This window comes from Clarias gariepinus, chromosome 9 (genome assembly GCF_024256425.1).
Source record: "Clarias gariepinus isolate MV-2021 ecotype Netherlands chromosome 9, CGAR_prim_01v2, whole genome shotgun sequence".
NCBI classification, from domain to species: domain Eukaryota; kingdom Metazoa; phylum Chordata; class Actinopteri; order Siluriformes; family Clariidae; genus Clarias; species Clarias gariepinus.
The window spans coordinates 29,283,510-29,300,557 of NC_071108.1; the positions used below are offsets into that span (position 1 = coordinate 29,283,510).

General features: G+C 36.4%; 2 protein-coding genes across 4 annotated transcripts in view; both read right to left on the reverse strand.

Annotated features, from left to right (window-relative positions):
* The window catches only part of frmd3 (FERM domain containing 3), a 43,205-nt gene extending 39,926 nt beyond the window's left edge, over nt 1–3,279 (reverse strand). For both annotated transcript variants that reach the window (XM_053504083.1, XM_053504082.1), the window contains exon 1: nt 3,050–3,279. In XM_053504083.1, coding sequence (XP_053360058.1) covers nt 3,050–3,148 — 99 coding nt within the window. In that variant the 5' untranslated portion in view covers nt 3,149–3,279. The remainder of the gene's footprint in view (nt 1–3,049) is intronic.
* A 2,529-nt stretch (nt 3,280–5,808) lies between these two features.
* On the reverse strand, nt 5,809–16,426 carry gkap1 (G kinase anchoring protein 1). 2 transcript variants are annotated; one of them, XM_053504741.1, is made up of 12 exons: nt 16,335–16,426; nt 15,566–15,839; nt 14,327–14,482; nt 14,150–14,227; nt 12,166–12,298; nt 12,050–12,078; nt 11,654–11,806; nt 10,618–10,704; nt 8,736–8,799; nt 8,538–8,608; nt 8,315–8,392; nt 5,809–6,512 (listed from the first exon to the last, which is right to left on the reverse strand). In XM_053504741.1, the coding sequence occupies exons 2-12, from the start codon at nt 15,794–15,796 to the stop codon at nt 6,471–6,473; spliced, it is 1,122 nt and encodes a 373-aa protein (XP_053360716.1). In that variant the 5' UTR covers nt 15,797–15,839; nt 16,335–16,426; the 3' UTR covers nt 5,809–6,470. The 2 variants fall into 2 exon arrangements, with proteins under 2 accessions (XP_053360716.1, XP_053360715.1); XM_053504740.1 differs by having other exon boundaries at nt 12,160–12,298.
* Nucleotides 16,427–17,048: the final 622 nt, after the last annotated feature.

The window sequence follows — 17,048 nt, forward strand, 5'->3', positions numbered from 1 at the left end:
GGTCAGCTGTGGCGACCCCTAGACAGGTGCAAGCGAAAGACCACCAATAACCCCAACAACTGGAGATGCTCAAGTGAACGACTAGTTTTTAAATGTACTTTTATTTTTAGATCAGCTTTCATGTATATTAGATGGTGATTTTATTGTAGTGCAATAAGAGCAATAACCACAAAAAAGTAGCATGTTTATTTAAAAAAATATATATTAGCCCACTGAATAGGAACATTCTGAGCAGAGGTTAGCAATTGTCCTGCACTTGATAAGGCTCTCCAGCTCACATTACAACTAATGATATTCAGGTATGAATCTTAATTCTTTTGTGTGGAGATTCATATATCAATGTGGACCCTAGGGTTAGAGTCCACATTGACCGGAATTGTCTGGGGTTTTTTTTAAATCTTGATTAAGCAAGACCGCAATTTATGGCATGACATTATCAAAAGTTGCACAGGTTACATTTTTTTTTTACAAAAATAAGGAAAAAATATATATATATAAAAGCAGAATATTTATAAAATTGAGTTACAGAATCGCAATATTAACTGAATTGCGTTATAATAATATACAAATTGTGATAATATCATATGGGGTGGCCCTTGGTGATTTAATGTTCTCCATATCTATTTTTCTGATGACTGTTGTTTGCAATGACCAATCACTGAGCATCACTGTTCCTAACAACCAATCAATGATCACTATGGTTCTCAAAGACAAATCGCTTTTTATCATCGATCAATACTGTTTGTCTTACCCACATGCTGCTTTGTTTTTGTCTTTTAATCTAACTTTTTGCCAAGATTTAACTTATTTCATCTGTAACATCCTTTCTAACAATAAGTAACAACCTAGTATTTTATAATTAGTATACGTGTCCATTCTAAATATAAATTAATCTATATTTGGGGCCCAAGCACTATAGGATGCGCAGGACCCTCTTTTTACCTAAGGATCAGGGTTTGAATCCCATATTTTTTTTTCTTCCCTTTTGGCTTTTTTGGGGGTCTTACATGCTCAAAAAAGAATAAAAATTAGCAGACAGGTTGGAATTTGCTGCAATTAGGATGCCTAAGAGTCGCGTGGCCGGGGGCCCCCAGGGGCCCGCACACAAGATTTTGCTGAATAGCTCATACACACTTTCACGTAGGCACACAAAACTCGATAGACATTTAGAGCTCACTTAGCCGAACAACATTCGCACTGCATGTCCTGGGCTCAACTCAACAGAGGGCCGGTTATTTTAGGTCGTTCGCAAAAACGCACCTGATGAATTTTGATATACTCCTCCTAGGAAATTGATACGATTGCCACCGAATCGGTCCGATAAGATCTAAAGATTTTTGATATCTTAAACGGGTCAGCCGTAATAATATCTTACACTAAAAAAAATTATTAAGAACTTTCCGTGTGGCATTATACTGAGTGACATTCTATTCAGTGACACATTCAGTGGCATCACAATCAGTGATGTCACATTGAGTAACATCATAGCGCGAGGCTTTTTTTCCAGCATTTTTCGGTCTATTGTACACACATACATATCACAAATGTTAACACTCACACACACACACTAACGCACTCAACAAATATTTAGGGCCCTATATAATGTGTGATGTGTGCAAGTTGTGCTGTGCAACCAGATGGCGAAGGCTTTTTCGAGGTCTCACTCAACTAACACACAGGTTGTGCGGTGCCCCTGGGGTGCCGATGGCACAGGGTGCTTGGGGGCCCGTCATCGTTGCTTGCAACTATATTTTTAATTGAATCTTCAGGATCCTGTGAATAAGCAAAAAGTTTCCCTTCATATCATCCAGGTACCTTTTGAGCATTCTTTAAGCCAAGTTCCCCTGAAAGACTAGTTACTGTACAAACACTGGTTGGTTTATCGTCTCTGCATTGAGGATTTGTTGTTCAGTTTGGAAAGTGCAGTAAGTTCAGTGATGTGCTGTCACAGGGATATGCAGGAAGTAGTGAAATCAACATGCTCCATGATGAAACCAGAGAATCCGATACAGCTTGTTTTAATCCGTGACACAGAGTAGCTCATAAAGCAGGGAGCGCACAGAATGTCCTAGATTTGTGGTTCTTAAAAGTACTATTGTAGACCTTTGTAATTATCATTAAGATTTTATATTTAATATAATTTATATAACAAATATAAATATAACAAATATAAATATAATATAATATAATAAATATAATTTAATATTGCATTTTTATAATTTTATACTAGAGGTGCAAATTGTTAGTTAAGTAGAAAGGGTTTAATGTTCAAAGCTCAATAAAACAAGTTGGCTGATAAACAATGTCCTGTGAGAGGAATATTCAGAAATGGAAAGCTGCAAAGCTTCAATAAACAAACACAATAATCCATCTATTCATCTAGGAACGTCTGTAGTCCAACTAGCACTGTTGGCCATTGCATGCATTCCCATTTTTACCCCCGCGGTCAACATTCACACACGCAGTTCACAATCAAAACACTACGGGTAGTTATCTAATCTGCATGTCTCTGGGCTGACTGTGGGAGGAAACCGAAGTACCTGGAGGAAACCCACCAAGCACATGCAAACTTCATGCACACAGACCCAGAGGCGGTATCAAACCCTCAAGACTGTGGAGGTGTGGGGTGACAGTGCTAACTACTAAGACACAGTAATACTGTATGGTGCACATTTCCATAATGTTAATGAAATGCAGTTATTCTATGCTGAGAGGGGTGTGTACTGTAGTCTTCATCTACTTTCCCCCCCAAAAAATTCATTGAGTTTGAAAATGCAAAAACAACAACAACAACAAAGTAATTGGTGACATGACTGTAATGTGACCCACCTAAACCCAGAGAGCATGCAGAAGCAGCACCTTTTATCTTTCATTGTTGGATTATTCCAGTTTAAATTATGAGATATTATCCCCCAAAATAGCTCGAATGCTATGTAGTTGCATGAATTAAATGCAAAACACATCATGACAGCTCAAGCAGCAATGAAGAGAAGACACACGTCGTTCTACAGCAGGGAACGACCATGGCGTCTCCTCGGCTCGCGCGTACCTGGATGCTGCACGAGATCTCCGAGTCGTCCAGCAGGCGCACGGTGCAGTGGATATCCCGGCTGAGCGAGGACACGCTCGGGCTCCGGAGACGCAGCATTGTCACGCCACTGGATCCTACATCATACCGGAAACAGCGGCCTCGGCGCGTCTCATCTCACGCGCACGGACAGCGCGTGCACAGGCTGCGCGTTCGGTAGCGCATTCGCGCGCTCGGGAGGGCTGCGCGTGCTGTGATGCTCCAACACTGTGTACAGTGCTGAGAGGAAATCTGCAAATCCTCCTTCAAATTCAAACCCCCCTTCTCTCTCTCTCTCTCTCTCATGTCAGGGTGCCAGATTTTTCCCCACTCGATTTTTTTTTATTATATCAAAAAAGCTGAATAGCTACAAACACGTGCACATTGTATTATTATAATAATAATATTATTCCAGTACAGTTCATTTGTTCCTCTATTTGTTAATCCTTTATATTCCTCTAGATATGAGATAGGGCTAGAATTTACCAATCTGGCAACTCTTTCTGTTGACGTAATTGTCCCGAGTCCAGCATAAAGCGTGTAGCATCACCGACGGTCTGGTCACGTGGTAAGAGGTGGTTATCCCAAACATTGTGTTGTAACACATACAGTAAAACTATCACCATCATCAGAATCACTACACAGTTTTTTTTTTTTACCAAACACATTTCAAAACTCATATTTCACAGGAAGCGTCAGCAATCACAGTGTAAATTCTGTGCTTCTGCACACAAACTTCAAATCACTAGATTGTAAATTTGTAAAATATACTGTGCACCTGTAACTGCAAGTATCTCTAATGTCATCTATATAATGTGTTAATAGACATATACGCCTGTATCTTATATATCAATTAAATCACTTAATATATATTTCTTTATGATGCTCCTTGTGCATCAGGGACAATCTGATCATTTTTATTCCTCACACATTTTAAACACGATTCCCCAATTTTCTTTTAAATTCTGGAAAAGCAACTTGGAGACCATGAATGTTGTTAAAAGCGCTATATAAATAAGCTTGAAATAAAAGTACAAATCACAAAGATGTTACATAAAGCAAAATTTCATAAAGCATGACATTTCACAAAACAAATTACAAAACGACCACATTTAACTATACACACAAAAATGTTTTTTTACAAAACACATTTCAGAAAACGTGACACTTTGCATTGTTTACATTTTGAGAAATGTGGTTTCTCAACCACATGATTTTTTTCTTGTGGAATGTTTTGCATAATGGTTTTTAATGGAATATGATTGTTTTGTAATGTTTTTGTGTTTTATAAAATGTACTTTTGTTTTGTGAATTGTGTTTGCACTATATAAATAAACCTGAATTGAAAGTACAAAACACAATTCATGAAACACAGACATTTCATAAAGCATGACATTTAACAAAACACAATGAATTATTTTACAAAATAACCACATTTCACAAAACCCGTGTTTGTGTTTTGAGAAATATAGTTGTGTCTTGAGATTTTATTTTTTTGGTTTTGTGAAATGTGATTGTGTTTTGTTATGTGAAATGTTTGCGATTTTGTTTTTGCGTGTTTTATAAAATGTGTTTTGTAATTTTGTTTTAAAAAAGTTTTTGTGATTTATTACATTTATGTATTTTAGGTACCTTTTATATATATATATATATATATATATATATACACACAGTGTCATGCCCATCATCTTTAGCGATGAGCTCCAACTTCTTCAGATTAGAGGGTCTCCTTGCCATCACCCTGATCTTTAGCTCCCTCCACAGATTTTCAATTAGATTTAAGTCAGGACTTTGGCTAAGTCATTGCAAAACGTTAATGTTTTTGTTTGTTAAACTTCTTTTTTTACGCCAAATTAAGGCTACATCATTGTGGCCAAACAATTACATTTTTGTTTCTTCTTCTTACCTCTCTTATATTTCTGGTCTTGTGTTTTATGGTCAGAAGAAACAAATATTTAATTGTTTGCCCACAATGATGCAGCCTTTATTTGGCATAAAAAAGAAAAAAATTGCTGGTTAAATAAAAGTAAAAAATTACTTTACTTTTATTCAGTTTCAGAATTTGCCAGGGGTATGAATAATTTCAGGCTTCACTATATAGAGTAGATATTAATGTATATTCTTCCTTTAAGAAAGCATCATATTTTTATTTCAGATGCAAAAAGGCTTTGAAACACAAATATTGAATGGAACTTGTTCTCATGTATGTAATACAGGATTCCTCATATAGAAAAGAATTTTCCAGCATTTGCTTGTTGTTTGCATACGGAACCAGACTATATACAGTACACAATAAAACAGCAAAATTATGACACTGATTTGGGGATTGAAATAGATATAAACCCACCAATTTTTAGAATCACCTTTCTTGTAACTCGCTGTATGAAGCAACCTGGCTTTGGGCTAAAATATCCTAATACTTAGTATTATCCATCTGATTAACCCTGTTCCAAATACTCTAAATGTAAAACCCATCAGTGAGCACAGCACGCAGTTATTAGAGTACAAAGTGGCTAAATGGGATTACAGCTACAATAAACGCTGGTGTAAACGCTAATATTCAATACCTCACTCCTTTGGTATGAATGAAATAACCATGCCTCTGATTAAAGCTCTTTGGCATTCCCCATGTTGAAAGATTACAAACAGGTTATAGTGCACTATATGGCTCTGATGAAGAAAAGACAAGGTCTCCAAGTCTGGCATTCCAGTCCATAAATAAACGACACTCAAAACGGTCAGTGATTATTCTTTGAAAAAGTAGATCGGTGTCTTTATTAAAAAGAATTCAAAAAGTACACCCTTCTGCTCATAGTGATGTACAGAGTAAAGCAGATGGTTTGCTTTGTGGATGAAATGCCCTGGTATGTTTTTCATCAGCAGCTGGCAGACCATTCCAAACAAAATGACAAGACTTGAAACTGTGTTAGTAGAAGTTGCCCATTTATACCGATTTAAGTCTTGTTTGTGATTCAGGATGGAACTTAGGTCCCAGGTTTTTCGTGATAACACTATAAATCCTGCTCAGTGACAGCATTCGTAATAGTACAAAGTAAATGTCAGCAGTTCGTAATGCTTCTGGGAAACTCAACCCTGGTTAATCACATCATTTCCACCAGTCACTGCATATCAATCAATAGAAATGCAGAGCACATATTGAAATACTGAAACCTATTTCCGAAAAAAGAATTTTAATTGTTATGTTTTTTCAGTCTAGCAGCACACACAGGCAACTTTTACCCAAATAATCCATATAAAGCAAATAAGACTGCAGCCATGAGGGACAGAAAAAAGTATGTATGTGTGAGATATGGGATGAGACGAGACGAGACGAGTAGAGCGAGTGAGGTGTACTGGAGAAGTGGGAGGAATAAAACCATTCAGTCACGCCCATGTCTGATCTTCATAAATCTCCCTCTGGTCCCTTCTTGCTCTTTCGGTTGGTCTGAGGAGAGGAAAAAGCGTTAACCCATGTACTGGACATGTTTACAACAAGTACAGAAATAACTGACATCCATAATTATGTTACGCTCTTAAAGTATCAGCAGGGGACCAAAAAAAAAAAAAAAAAAAACAATCAAATCAATCAAAATCATTGAATCAAATTCAATTCTAAAATCTGTGATGGAACTTTCAGAACGTTTTCACAAAAACAAGTCAACCTGCTGATACTGCAAGGCTACAGGCACATGTGCTGTCTACATTATGGTCATATTAAAGCTGCATTTGTAAATAACTCTGTGGTGACCGGTTGATATAATGCTGTTTTTATTTTGTGTGTTATTGCTTTTCTTAATTTTGTACAATCAACTTGAGTGGCTGGAAATATGACTTAAGAAAATATATTATTCTTTTCATCATCATTATTAGTATCAACTTCCCAACTACAAGCACTTAGACAACCCTATGTAAGCATCCTTATAACCTCCTGTCAGAGAAAATTATTTTATTAGTATTTTATTCAATCATATATGTAAAGCCAAGCTTGTAATATTTTGGCAGAGACGAATGGGTTTTAAGGTAAAATATCCTGGTATTAAAATTCCATCTTCTATACCTTCAACCTTTTATTTTTAGGAGTAACCTTTTAGATGCATGACTGTTAAATCATGAATGATCCAAATTGATTTTTAACAACAGAATTACAGTTGGTATAGGCGCTTTTTCTTAGATAGTCTCATTTGTAACCAAACATGCAATCAATATTAAATTTACTGCCCAGGCCAAAAAAACTAAAGTGACACACAAATCTTTTGCTGGACCACCTTTCGCTTTGATTACACACACATCAACAAACAGCAGCAACTCCTGATCCTAACACTGCCCCTCTGGCTTGTAGTAGGCACATGGCATGAAGAGTGCATCATTTTGGAACAGGGTAAATCTAGACTCATTACACATGAAATTTTTTCCAATGCTCCCCAGTCTTTTCTTTAAAGACTTTTTATGATTAGCAGGTGGTTTTTAGAAGGCTACACAGCTGTTTAGTCCCAATCGCTTAAGTCCTCTTCGCTTTGTGCATGTGGAACTGATTTAAATATTCAATGCAGCTTTAAGTTTTTACTGCTTTTTTCCCCCCTCATTTTAAGTACTATTTGTGCACTATAAGTGTTTGAGTGATCTCCCATCACGCTCATTTAGGATGCTTTACAGACCACATTTCTTCCTCAAAGATGACGGTTCACCAAACCTTCCAGGTTTTAATGATGCAGTTTTTTTTAGGTCTTAACCAAATTTTAGTAGCTTCAGGAATATAATTGTTTTATTTGCATAGACAATAATTGGACTCTTGTGAAACAGAGCAACATCTTTGCCATGACCACAGGATATCATGTCTTCTGACATGGTTAATTAAGAAATGAAAAACTACTCACTTAATCACAGTTAGGATTGAATAACTTGTTGCCAGCTGAACCATATTAATCACTGCAGTATTTATCCACTGGAAGGTTCTTGACTATTTGCCTAGTTAAATCAAGATCGTGACACTTTTTTTTATGTCTAGGAAGCGTACAATGGCTTTTTTTTTTCTTTGATATTTCAGTTTTTTATATTGCTATTAGTTTTGGCATTTTTTTTTATTTTATTATTTTTAACTTTTCATAATAAATCGCTGAAGCTAATATAAGCAGGTTATTAAAAAAGCCAATGAGTCAAATGGAGAAAAATAAATAAAGTTTTTTTTGTACTGTAAAATACTGTGCACTAGGAATGTGCCGATTACACACAGATTAAAACAGTACTTACTTGATGTTTTGGTTGCTCTGACTGTAACCCCTTCACCTTTGACCTCTCCTGTTCTAATGACGCGTGCAATACCGTCACCTGAGCAAAGGAAGGAAAACGAAACACAAATGTTCTTATTCATCACACAGTGCAAGTGTCCTCCTATCACACTGTATTCCAGGGATGCACCACCTGTACAAATACCATTTTTGATGCTTAATATTATGAACAAAAGCACACATACCTGTTTTGTCAGCTCCTCTTTTATATTCAGAAGTTCTTCTACTTGCTGCAAGATTTCTGCTTTGTCTTTCACTGAACGAGACATTTATTGTAGTGTAAATGCATTAGAAAGGTTTGCCGGAGCCTGTGTGATTTAATTTACAATTCTTCCCATCTTGCTAGCGCTGTGTAACGTGATTGAGCGTGAGTGTGTACTTACTCTCCCCTTGTTGAAGCATCTTGAGTAACTGGCCATTTCTTGCCTTCACTTCTTTATATCGCTCCTATAAAATAAAAATGAAAAATCAGCAGAAATTCAAGACACATTTTTAAGTAATCATTTACTCAGTTATCCAAACAGAAAGAAATTATACGGTCTCTCCTTATATGTTCCTAAGTTTCTGATTAACATTTACAACCTGTCCTGCATGTCTGGACCTGACCCCGATTTAACCAGGTACAGTTAGGGGTAGGGGTGAGCGATATTGCCTACAATATATCTTAATATAAATAATAATATATAATATCTTAATTTTTGTAATCATATATTATTGAGTACAGCACTCACTTTGCAAAAAAAAAAACTATCAATAATGCTTTTAGAAGTCCGAGTAGAGACTTTGTCATGCTATTTAGTAGGACTAAATCGTGCCAAGCTAGCAAACTAAGCTGGCGCGGTAGCTGCCTGTAATTTGAATCCCACACGTGGACTGACCTCACTTGCATGGAGGTGGTTTGGCTTTGAAAGGAAGGATATTGCAAAAAGATCTCCAAAACGTTTTGGACATTTGTTGCCACCAAAGATGGCTAAACAACGAACATGTTTTACCATCTGAAAACTAACCACCGCGAAAAATATGTAGGATATGAAAAGCATCAGGAGTCAGCTGTTCACGACAGGTCCAAGTCAGTCCAAGGCTTCTTGTTTTAGACACAGACTGCATACTGCTGTTGGCTAGTTATTTGGTATAATATTAAACAGAACTTGAAGGGAATAATTTGTCCTACAAATGCTATACTTTCTAGGGCACAGTAATTTACAGAACCTTAAGTTTGAATGATGACTAATTCTGTACTACAGCATGTTAAGATTTTTCCTCTGCAGAGCAGTTACATTTTTACCCTGGTTCCTAATGTTCATGTTTTGTTGGTCAATTATTTTGAATTATTATACAGTACCAGTCAAAAGATTAGACCAAAGTTTGAATTTATTTTTAATGTTCTAGAACAATACTGGATTTATCTTTTTTTTTTTTTAACTATGAACTAAAACATATGGCATTAGGCAATTAAGTAACAACAACAACATCAACAGGTCAGCTAAGTGTCAGCTGTTGTGGAACAGTCCTTGCAAGAACAATATTGTCAAGTACGTTTGTAAAACCCTGAGCACCATAATGAAACTGGCTCTCATGAAGACCATCCTAGAAAAGCGAGACCAAGACTTAATTCTGCTGCAGAGGAGAAGTTAATTTAGAGTTATCAGCCTCAGAAATAAATTAACAAACAGCACCTCAGATTAGAGCCGTTATGAACCCTTTATAGAACATAAGTAAAATCTCAATATCAACTGTTTAAAGGAGATTATTGCATATTTTAGACACCTTCTGCATTGTTTTACAATATAAAAAGGAAGAAATATATAAAAATCTGGAAACACAACAATTAGAGGGGGTAAAAAAAATACAAACTTTTGCCTAGTATTGTATTTCCCTTGAAATGATCGTTAAATTATAATAATAGTTTTTGTTGGTGTTTGGAAACTAAATCTGGTGGGTCGGGTTTGAAATGTTTACTCCTGCGGGCACTGTTTAATCTCAAAACATTCACAGGCCACTGCAAAGTTTTTGTATTGTAATTGAATGCTTCACCTTTAAGTAAATAAAGGTATTTAAATATTGTAGTTTCCATTTAAGTCATTAGATAACAGTTAATATCCTTTTAGCAAGACTGTGCTGGAACATAGTGAGACTTTTTTACACATATTTTTGAATGTTGCAAAAATATTAATTACACATTGCTATAATTAAAATCCTAAAATATAGAGATTATTTTCGCCAACATCGCACACTCCTGAACCAGGGTCATTGTGATTGTCTTACCTCCCACTGAGAAATGGTCTTCTTCAGTTTTTCTATTTCCTGGTCTTTCTTTTCCAGCTCAAACTTTAACTGTTCAGTTCTTACATCCTGAAAAGATGAAGGAGAATGAGCATGTTAATATACTAAACATCAGGTCAAACCTAAGCAAGTAGAGAGAGAGAGAGAGAGAGAGAGAGAGAGAGAGAGAGAGAGAGAGAGAGGAGAAAACTGAATTTTACCACAAATATGGAAGTATAACAGTGCAAAAATTCCTCAAAGCAAAAGAGCATGTTGAATTACATAAACTGAATTTTAAAAAATTCATGATAAAAATGTTGAATAACTTTTTCCTGCATTGCAGTATAATCTGGGTCAGAAAAATAAATCCTTGAAATAACAGGAATAATGCTTGAAATGTTTGGCACTGCAGTTTATTGTGGTTGCGTATTTCAAATGCAAATGTAATACAAGCATTTAAAAGGCGATGCAAAAATTGCTGCTCAAAAATATATTTAATTGTTTATTGTTTTAACCTCATAAATTCAGGCTGCCAAAATTCAGGTATTAAAATTTATGTCAACATCCGAGATATCACAGGAGAGCATTAGAGGATTGCTCTTTCCTTTAAACGCAAGAGAGAGAGATTCTTCCTTTCCCTTTTGGCACGGTTATACTTTCATAGACCAAAACCTCAGCCTATATCTGTGACCTCTAATGGAGTGTGTAGGTAGCAGTGAGCCAAAAATTATGGTGTGATCAACACTCCTGCTTGTTAACCGACAAAAACACCCCCCACATGCCATCTTTGTGAGCCAAATGTTCATATGTCAAACTCAATGCCAAGTAAGCATTAGCTACCAGAAAAAAAAAAGGAGTGTACATTTTACATTGTGAGCCTTTTTTTTTAAAAGTAAACATATGAATCACACGGTAATCGAGATCAGCAAGAGCAAATGAATCTCTTCTCAGAACCTCTACAAAACACTAATCTCTGACTTGAGTCCAATTTCAAGTGCTTTGATTTGAAGTTTCATAAACACCTAACCCAGTGTCTGACCTGTTCTTGTTCAGAGGAGGTGTTAACCTCTTGACCTGCGCTGCTGCTGTACTGTTCTCGACGCTTGTCCCTCTGCACGATTCGATTTACGTCGTCCTCTAGCTGGTTAAAAAATTTCTTTTCATGCGCCGCTGTGTTTGCAAGCTTTGGCTCCTAAGAGAAAAGAAAAAGAGAGAGGGAATAGAAATAATAGAAAATCTAAACCAAACTACTTCATTAGTAAAAGATGTCACTATACTAAATTCATTAGTATAGTGACATCTTCATTAATGCAATAAAATACAAACCTGATCTTCAATATTTACAAATTCCGAGCCTTATTAGTTACAACAGGATCTTAATTGTTATGCAGTAACTGTATATCAATTCCCTTCACTGTTTCCATCTTAAACTCACCTCTCTCTCCGGCCTTTTACTCTGCACATCTGCAAAAGAAAGGCTTTGTTAGTACTTGTCATGCACATCGCTCTTAGTCATGTATACATATACACTGTACATATACTAAATTTCACCAGTGTTTCCCTCCTGCTGAAAGTCTTTTAGAGACACAGTGATGCGTTTGTCCTTCGCCTGCTGGTTCTTCTTCTTGTCTTTCTTTCCCCCTCCTTTAGTTTTGGGTGATGCGGTGTCAGTGCTCACAGTATCCTGGACACAGTGTTGTCAGAGACAGAAATCTAGTTCCATGTTACAAGGTGGATAAAAAAAAAAAAAACTAAACAGATGTACTGTTTGCCAAGTGTACCTATGCAGTGGCATTCACGGAAAGCAATAAACAACCCCCCCCATCCCTTTTTTTAAATAGGCTTTTACTGGCTGACTTTCTGTCAAAGCAAGCTAAGAAATAGAATTTCAATTTTTGGAGCAATAACATATTTGTTGTTGTTGAAAACAAATGTTTAAAGACTAATTTCTTCATCTTTTTTAACTCCCCCCAAAATGTAAAAAATGTTTAAAATGCTGACTTGAATACATCAGTACAACATATAAACTATTGTTTTTGTAAAAAAAAAAATTATAATAAAATAAAAATTAGGTTTCCAAATGCATACTTCTACAATAAGATCAAAACTGTGCACCACTACATGGGTACTGATACCGATACATTATGTAAAATGTGCTACTTTTTTTTTTACATTTAGCCCTGAATGCGTGAGAAAACTAAAGTGAGCGAGCGAGTGAGTGACTTCGTGACGGTTTGGGTTTGTTTTTTGTCTACACAAAACTTTTAACTATTGTAACTCAAAAGTCGCTTTTCCTTTTTTTTTAGAAGCCTTAAAGTGAATTTAAAGCTGTTTACCATAAATAGAATGTTAATAATAAATAGTGTTATTATTGTGCTTTTTGGACACTCAGCCAACTACAGGCCTTAATCATCACATGCGTTAGTTTATATCATTATTATTTGTCACACAGTTGGTCAGTTAGTTTAAAATTAATTCCATAGTTTGCAGTATAAAATAATGTATTGTTGTCAAAGGTTTTATTGCTCAATTTTAACATACTTCTAGTATAATTTCCTGTAACTTTCGATCTGTTTAACAGCTAGAATCAATGCATCATATTTAATTAACTAGTACAGTAAGTTATATCACAAGAACTATATATGCCCGTCTTCATTCAGACAGCAGTATATATTTTAGTTTTTAGTGTGCCCGTGCATATATGCTGCAATTTACCTTATTCTGATAAAAATGATAATGTAAACAAACACACGTGATGGCGAAATATGCACTCGCTTCTAAATGCAAAAACAGAAGGAAATGTACTGGTCTGACATGTGAATTGGGGGACACAGAGCATCAAAGGTTCCAATCAGAAACAAATCGTCAGAATATACTCCCTTAAGGTCCCGGTTGTCCCTCCTTTAGCCTCTGACTGAAATTGAGCAAACAGGACGTTGTGATATTGATAATGTGCTAATATTGGAACGGCGTAAATGAGGAAACAAGATGAGAGAAGTGAATGAGATCATTCACTAATCTCTGGGTGCCTGATTAGTGAATTAATAGTGTTATAGCATCTGGGATTGTTTTCAAGTGGAAAAATAAATATGTGAATGCAGCTTAACCTGAATGCATGGAAATATGTACAAGTAAATCGCCATCATTCAGAAATGAGATCAGGTGTATGCATGAATCGTGAATTGTTCAGGTGTTCAGGTTCAGGTGTATGCATGAATTTTAAGATTGTTGATTCAAGGCTTTTTTTTTTATGCAAACCTTTAAGCAAACGCGCGATAGACTGACTGAATAGGCAACTGAGTGAATAACTAGCTAAGCAGCGGAGTAACTGAGTCAATAAGGTCAGAGTGAATCACTAAGTGACCATGCAAGGGGGTGGGTGACTGATGCACAAATTGAGTGGCCAACCATGAGTGTTGGAGTGAATGACTGATCACGTAAGCAAAGTGTGACCGATTTAGTGAATAAATGACTGACCGAAGTAATTTTGCATTTGTGATGTTTGTGTACCTGATATGCAAAAGAATACATTTACCTTTTTTTGTTGTTCAAATTCTAGTTTGCTCAGCATTAATGCTTTTTCTAGGTCCGCCTCGTACAACTCGCTGGTAAGCTACAAACACACAGAAAGAATAAATAAATCTCTCACATCACCTGATCAGACCAGTACAGAAAGAAACTACAGAATCAACGGTTCATCAGATGCTTTTACCCGCTCATCTCTTTGTTTCCACTCCTGCCAATTTTCCTGGGGAGCAGAGGTCCGGTCAGTGGAATTAAGCAGGTCATTGGGTAAACCCTGCAGAGTCAAGGCAGACGGAGCTGCTGAAGACTTTTGAGGCAGCTTCTTAAAGGCGAGGTTTCTGAGCTGCAAACACAGAGCAAGATAAAAAAATAAAAAAATAAAAATAAAAAATGTGGGTCAGCAAAGGCAACGCTCTACCTCCAGTGCAACACCAGCTGTGGATATAATCTAACCTCTAAGCAAACAGATAGAAGAACTAATGAATGCCTTGTGGCATAAATAGATTTAATTGAATGTTTCCACAAGATTACTCTCAAGTACATGTTAAAGTGTTCAGAACAATAAAACCCACAAGGGTTCACAGACTTTTAAAAGTTAAACCATAAATGCTTACGATTTTCATAAGTGATCCATGTAAAACACTGCATCGTTTACGGTTAGGAAAACAACACCTTGAAATTACTGGGTAACATGAAATGACGACGAAATTGCCGGGTTCTTATATGTGACTTTCAGGCGAAGCACACGGTGAAATGCCACAAACCTACCAAGGAGTACCAAGTTTACATTGACCTCATTCAGGTGATGCCTGTATGTAAAGTGGGTTACGCCTGAGATACGACACAACCAAGCACTTGAGTCAACAGCTTTGCTCAAGTGGTAGCTTGGAGACACCAGGATACCTACTAAAACAAACTCTGCTCTTTTGAAGATGAGCAATTCTGTACTTTCACCCTGATACACAAGTAGTTGGAGGACTTCTACTTATACCTGAGTTATATTTTCCCTAGGGAATCTCTACTTTTACTCAAGTAGAGGATTTGCTCATGTCTGTATTTAAGACACATCAGTTTAAAATGAAGATGTAAGCACCAGGTGAATACCCCAAAAGAATGGCTTGGACTAGTTGAATGTTTGTGCACTGTCTGCCTGTGGCATCTAAATGGGATAACCTTTAACATCTATTAGAAATAACAAAAATACAGCATCAACCAAACACCTAAGTACCCCAACCCAATCCCTGTACAGATGATCGACAGGGTCGCCCTTTCCTTTTGTTCTTAGTGTCTACTAACTACATGTAAGATATATAGTGTGCGATCACATCTACAAAGCTGTCTTTGTGTTACAATCACTATTGCTGCTGGATATTTGGAATTTCCTTTAGGATCCATAAAGTATCTATCTATCTATCTATCTATTCACCTCATTGGTTTCACTTTGCTGCTGCTCCTTCTTCCGTTTCTTCTTGTCCTTCTTTTTGTCAGTGGTTTGATTGCCCTTGGCACCGGCAGATTTGCCTGGTCGAGAGGATTTCCCGGTTTCTCGAGACGATTTGGACTTCCCGGTGTCGGAGTCGGAGTCTGAAGCCGAGTCGACCTGCAGCAGGGCGAAGCGAGAGGCTGTGGTGGGGACCGAGATCAGGGCAGAGGCCATGGTGGAGCTGGGACAGAGAGAGGGGTTGTCTGCTGTGGTGCGTCTGAAACAGACAGGTAAAAAAAAAATTAAAACCCTGTCCCGGATCAGTCGGTGCAGACGAGACAATACACCGATGACGTCATCGGGCTGCACATCAACTGTGTCTCCATTAACAACAATGCTAATGTTAAAAAAAAAAACGCAGCTCATCTACACACCCACTCACTGTGGCACATTTTATTAATAACATTAATACACGCGCTGCATTTGTACGCACACACCTTCATAAACAATATATATCTTTAAATGAAATATAAATATTCAAAATATTAATTCGGAGATTTAAAAACAAATAAGCTGCTAATATTAGTAACGCTGGCGTTGTTAGCGAGCGAGCTAGCCTGTAACCGAACTCTCCGCGTGCATACTTCATTCTAGTAAAATTTTTAAGAAAATATATATATTCTAACTATGTTATGTATGTATGTTTTATCCCAAGACGTTCCCAAAACACCCCCTTTATATCGACTAAAACATAATATAAATAAACTTTCACCTCCTGAAGTCGTGAACAGCCTCGGTAGGTTACGGCAAACTGTCTCTACGGCAGCCCGAGTGGATCAAATGCGTTCACCACCACAGTGAGGCGTTTCGGAAATAAAAACACTCACAGCGCATGTGCAGTCCCCTCATTTACAGTTTACTCAGAAAAATACAAAAACAAACAAACAAAAAAAAAATAGACATAAGAATTGCAAGAAATGCAGCCAACAGAAGTTTTAATGTAGCCAGAGTGCAAATCATTTTTGACTCACTCTCATACATTTTCTAAAGTAGTCTTCGTCCTTTAAAAAAAAAAATTGTGATTAATGTTTAATTTAAATGCTTCTAATATATCAAATCAAATTCAAATTCAAATTTTATTTGTCACATACACAGTCATACACAGTACGAAATGTAGTGAAATGCTTATACGACTGCCATTGACCCTAAAAGAGATTTAAAGTGTACAAATAAAAAATAAATATGAATAAAAGAAATACGATAGAAAATTAAATAGAAAAATTAAATTAAACTAGGAAAAATTTATTTTACTAAAAATAAAAATAGAAATAGAAAAAAAATAGAAATAGAAATAAAAATAGAAATAGTAATATGGTGTATCCTGTTGTTGTTGTTCTTAGCATTGCACTAGTAACTTATGTTCAGTTCTCACATTAAAGTACTTAAGTACCCTTCGTTAACAGGAAAAGAGATGCCAGGCCTTCCT

What these genes read in the sequence shown, in the direction of transcription:
- gkap1 (XM_053504740.1), bottom strand. Translation starts at nt 15,796, where the DNA reads ATGGCCTCTGCCCTGATCTCGGTCCCCACCACAGCCTCTCGCTTCGCC. An exon ending in AATTTGAACAACAAAAAAAG is followed by an intron (nt 12,299 to 14,149) that starts GTAAATGTATTC and finishes CACTGTGTCCAG; the next exon opens with GATACTGTGAGCACTGACAC. An exon ending in GTAAAAGGCCGGAGAGAGAG is followed by an intron (nt 11,807 to 12,049) that starts GTGAGTTTAAGA and finishes CTTTTCTCTTAG; the next exon opens with GAGCCAAAGCTTGCAAACAC.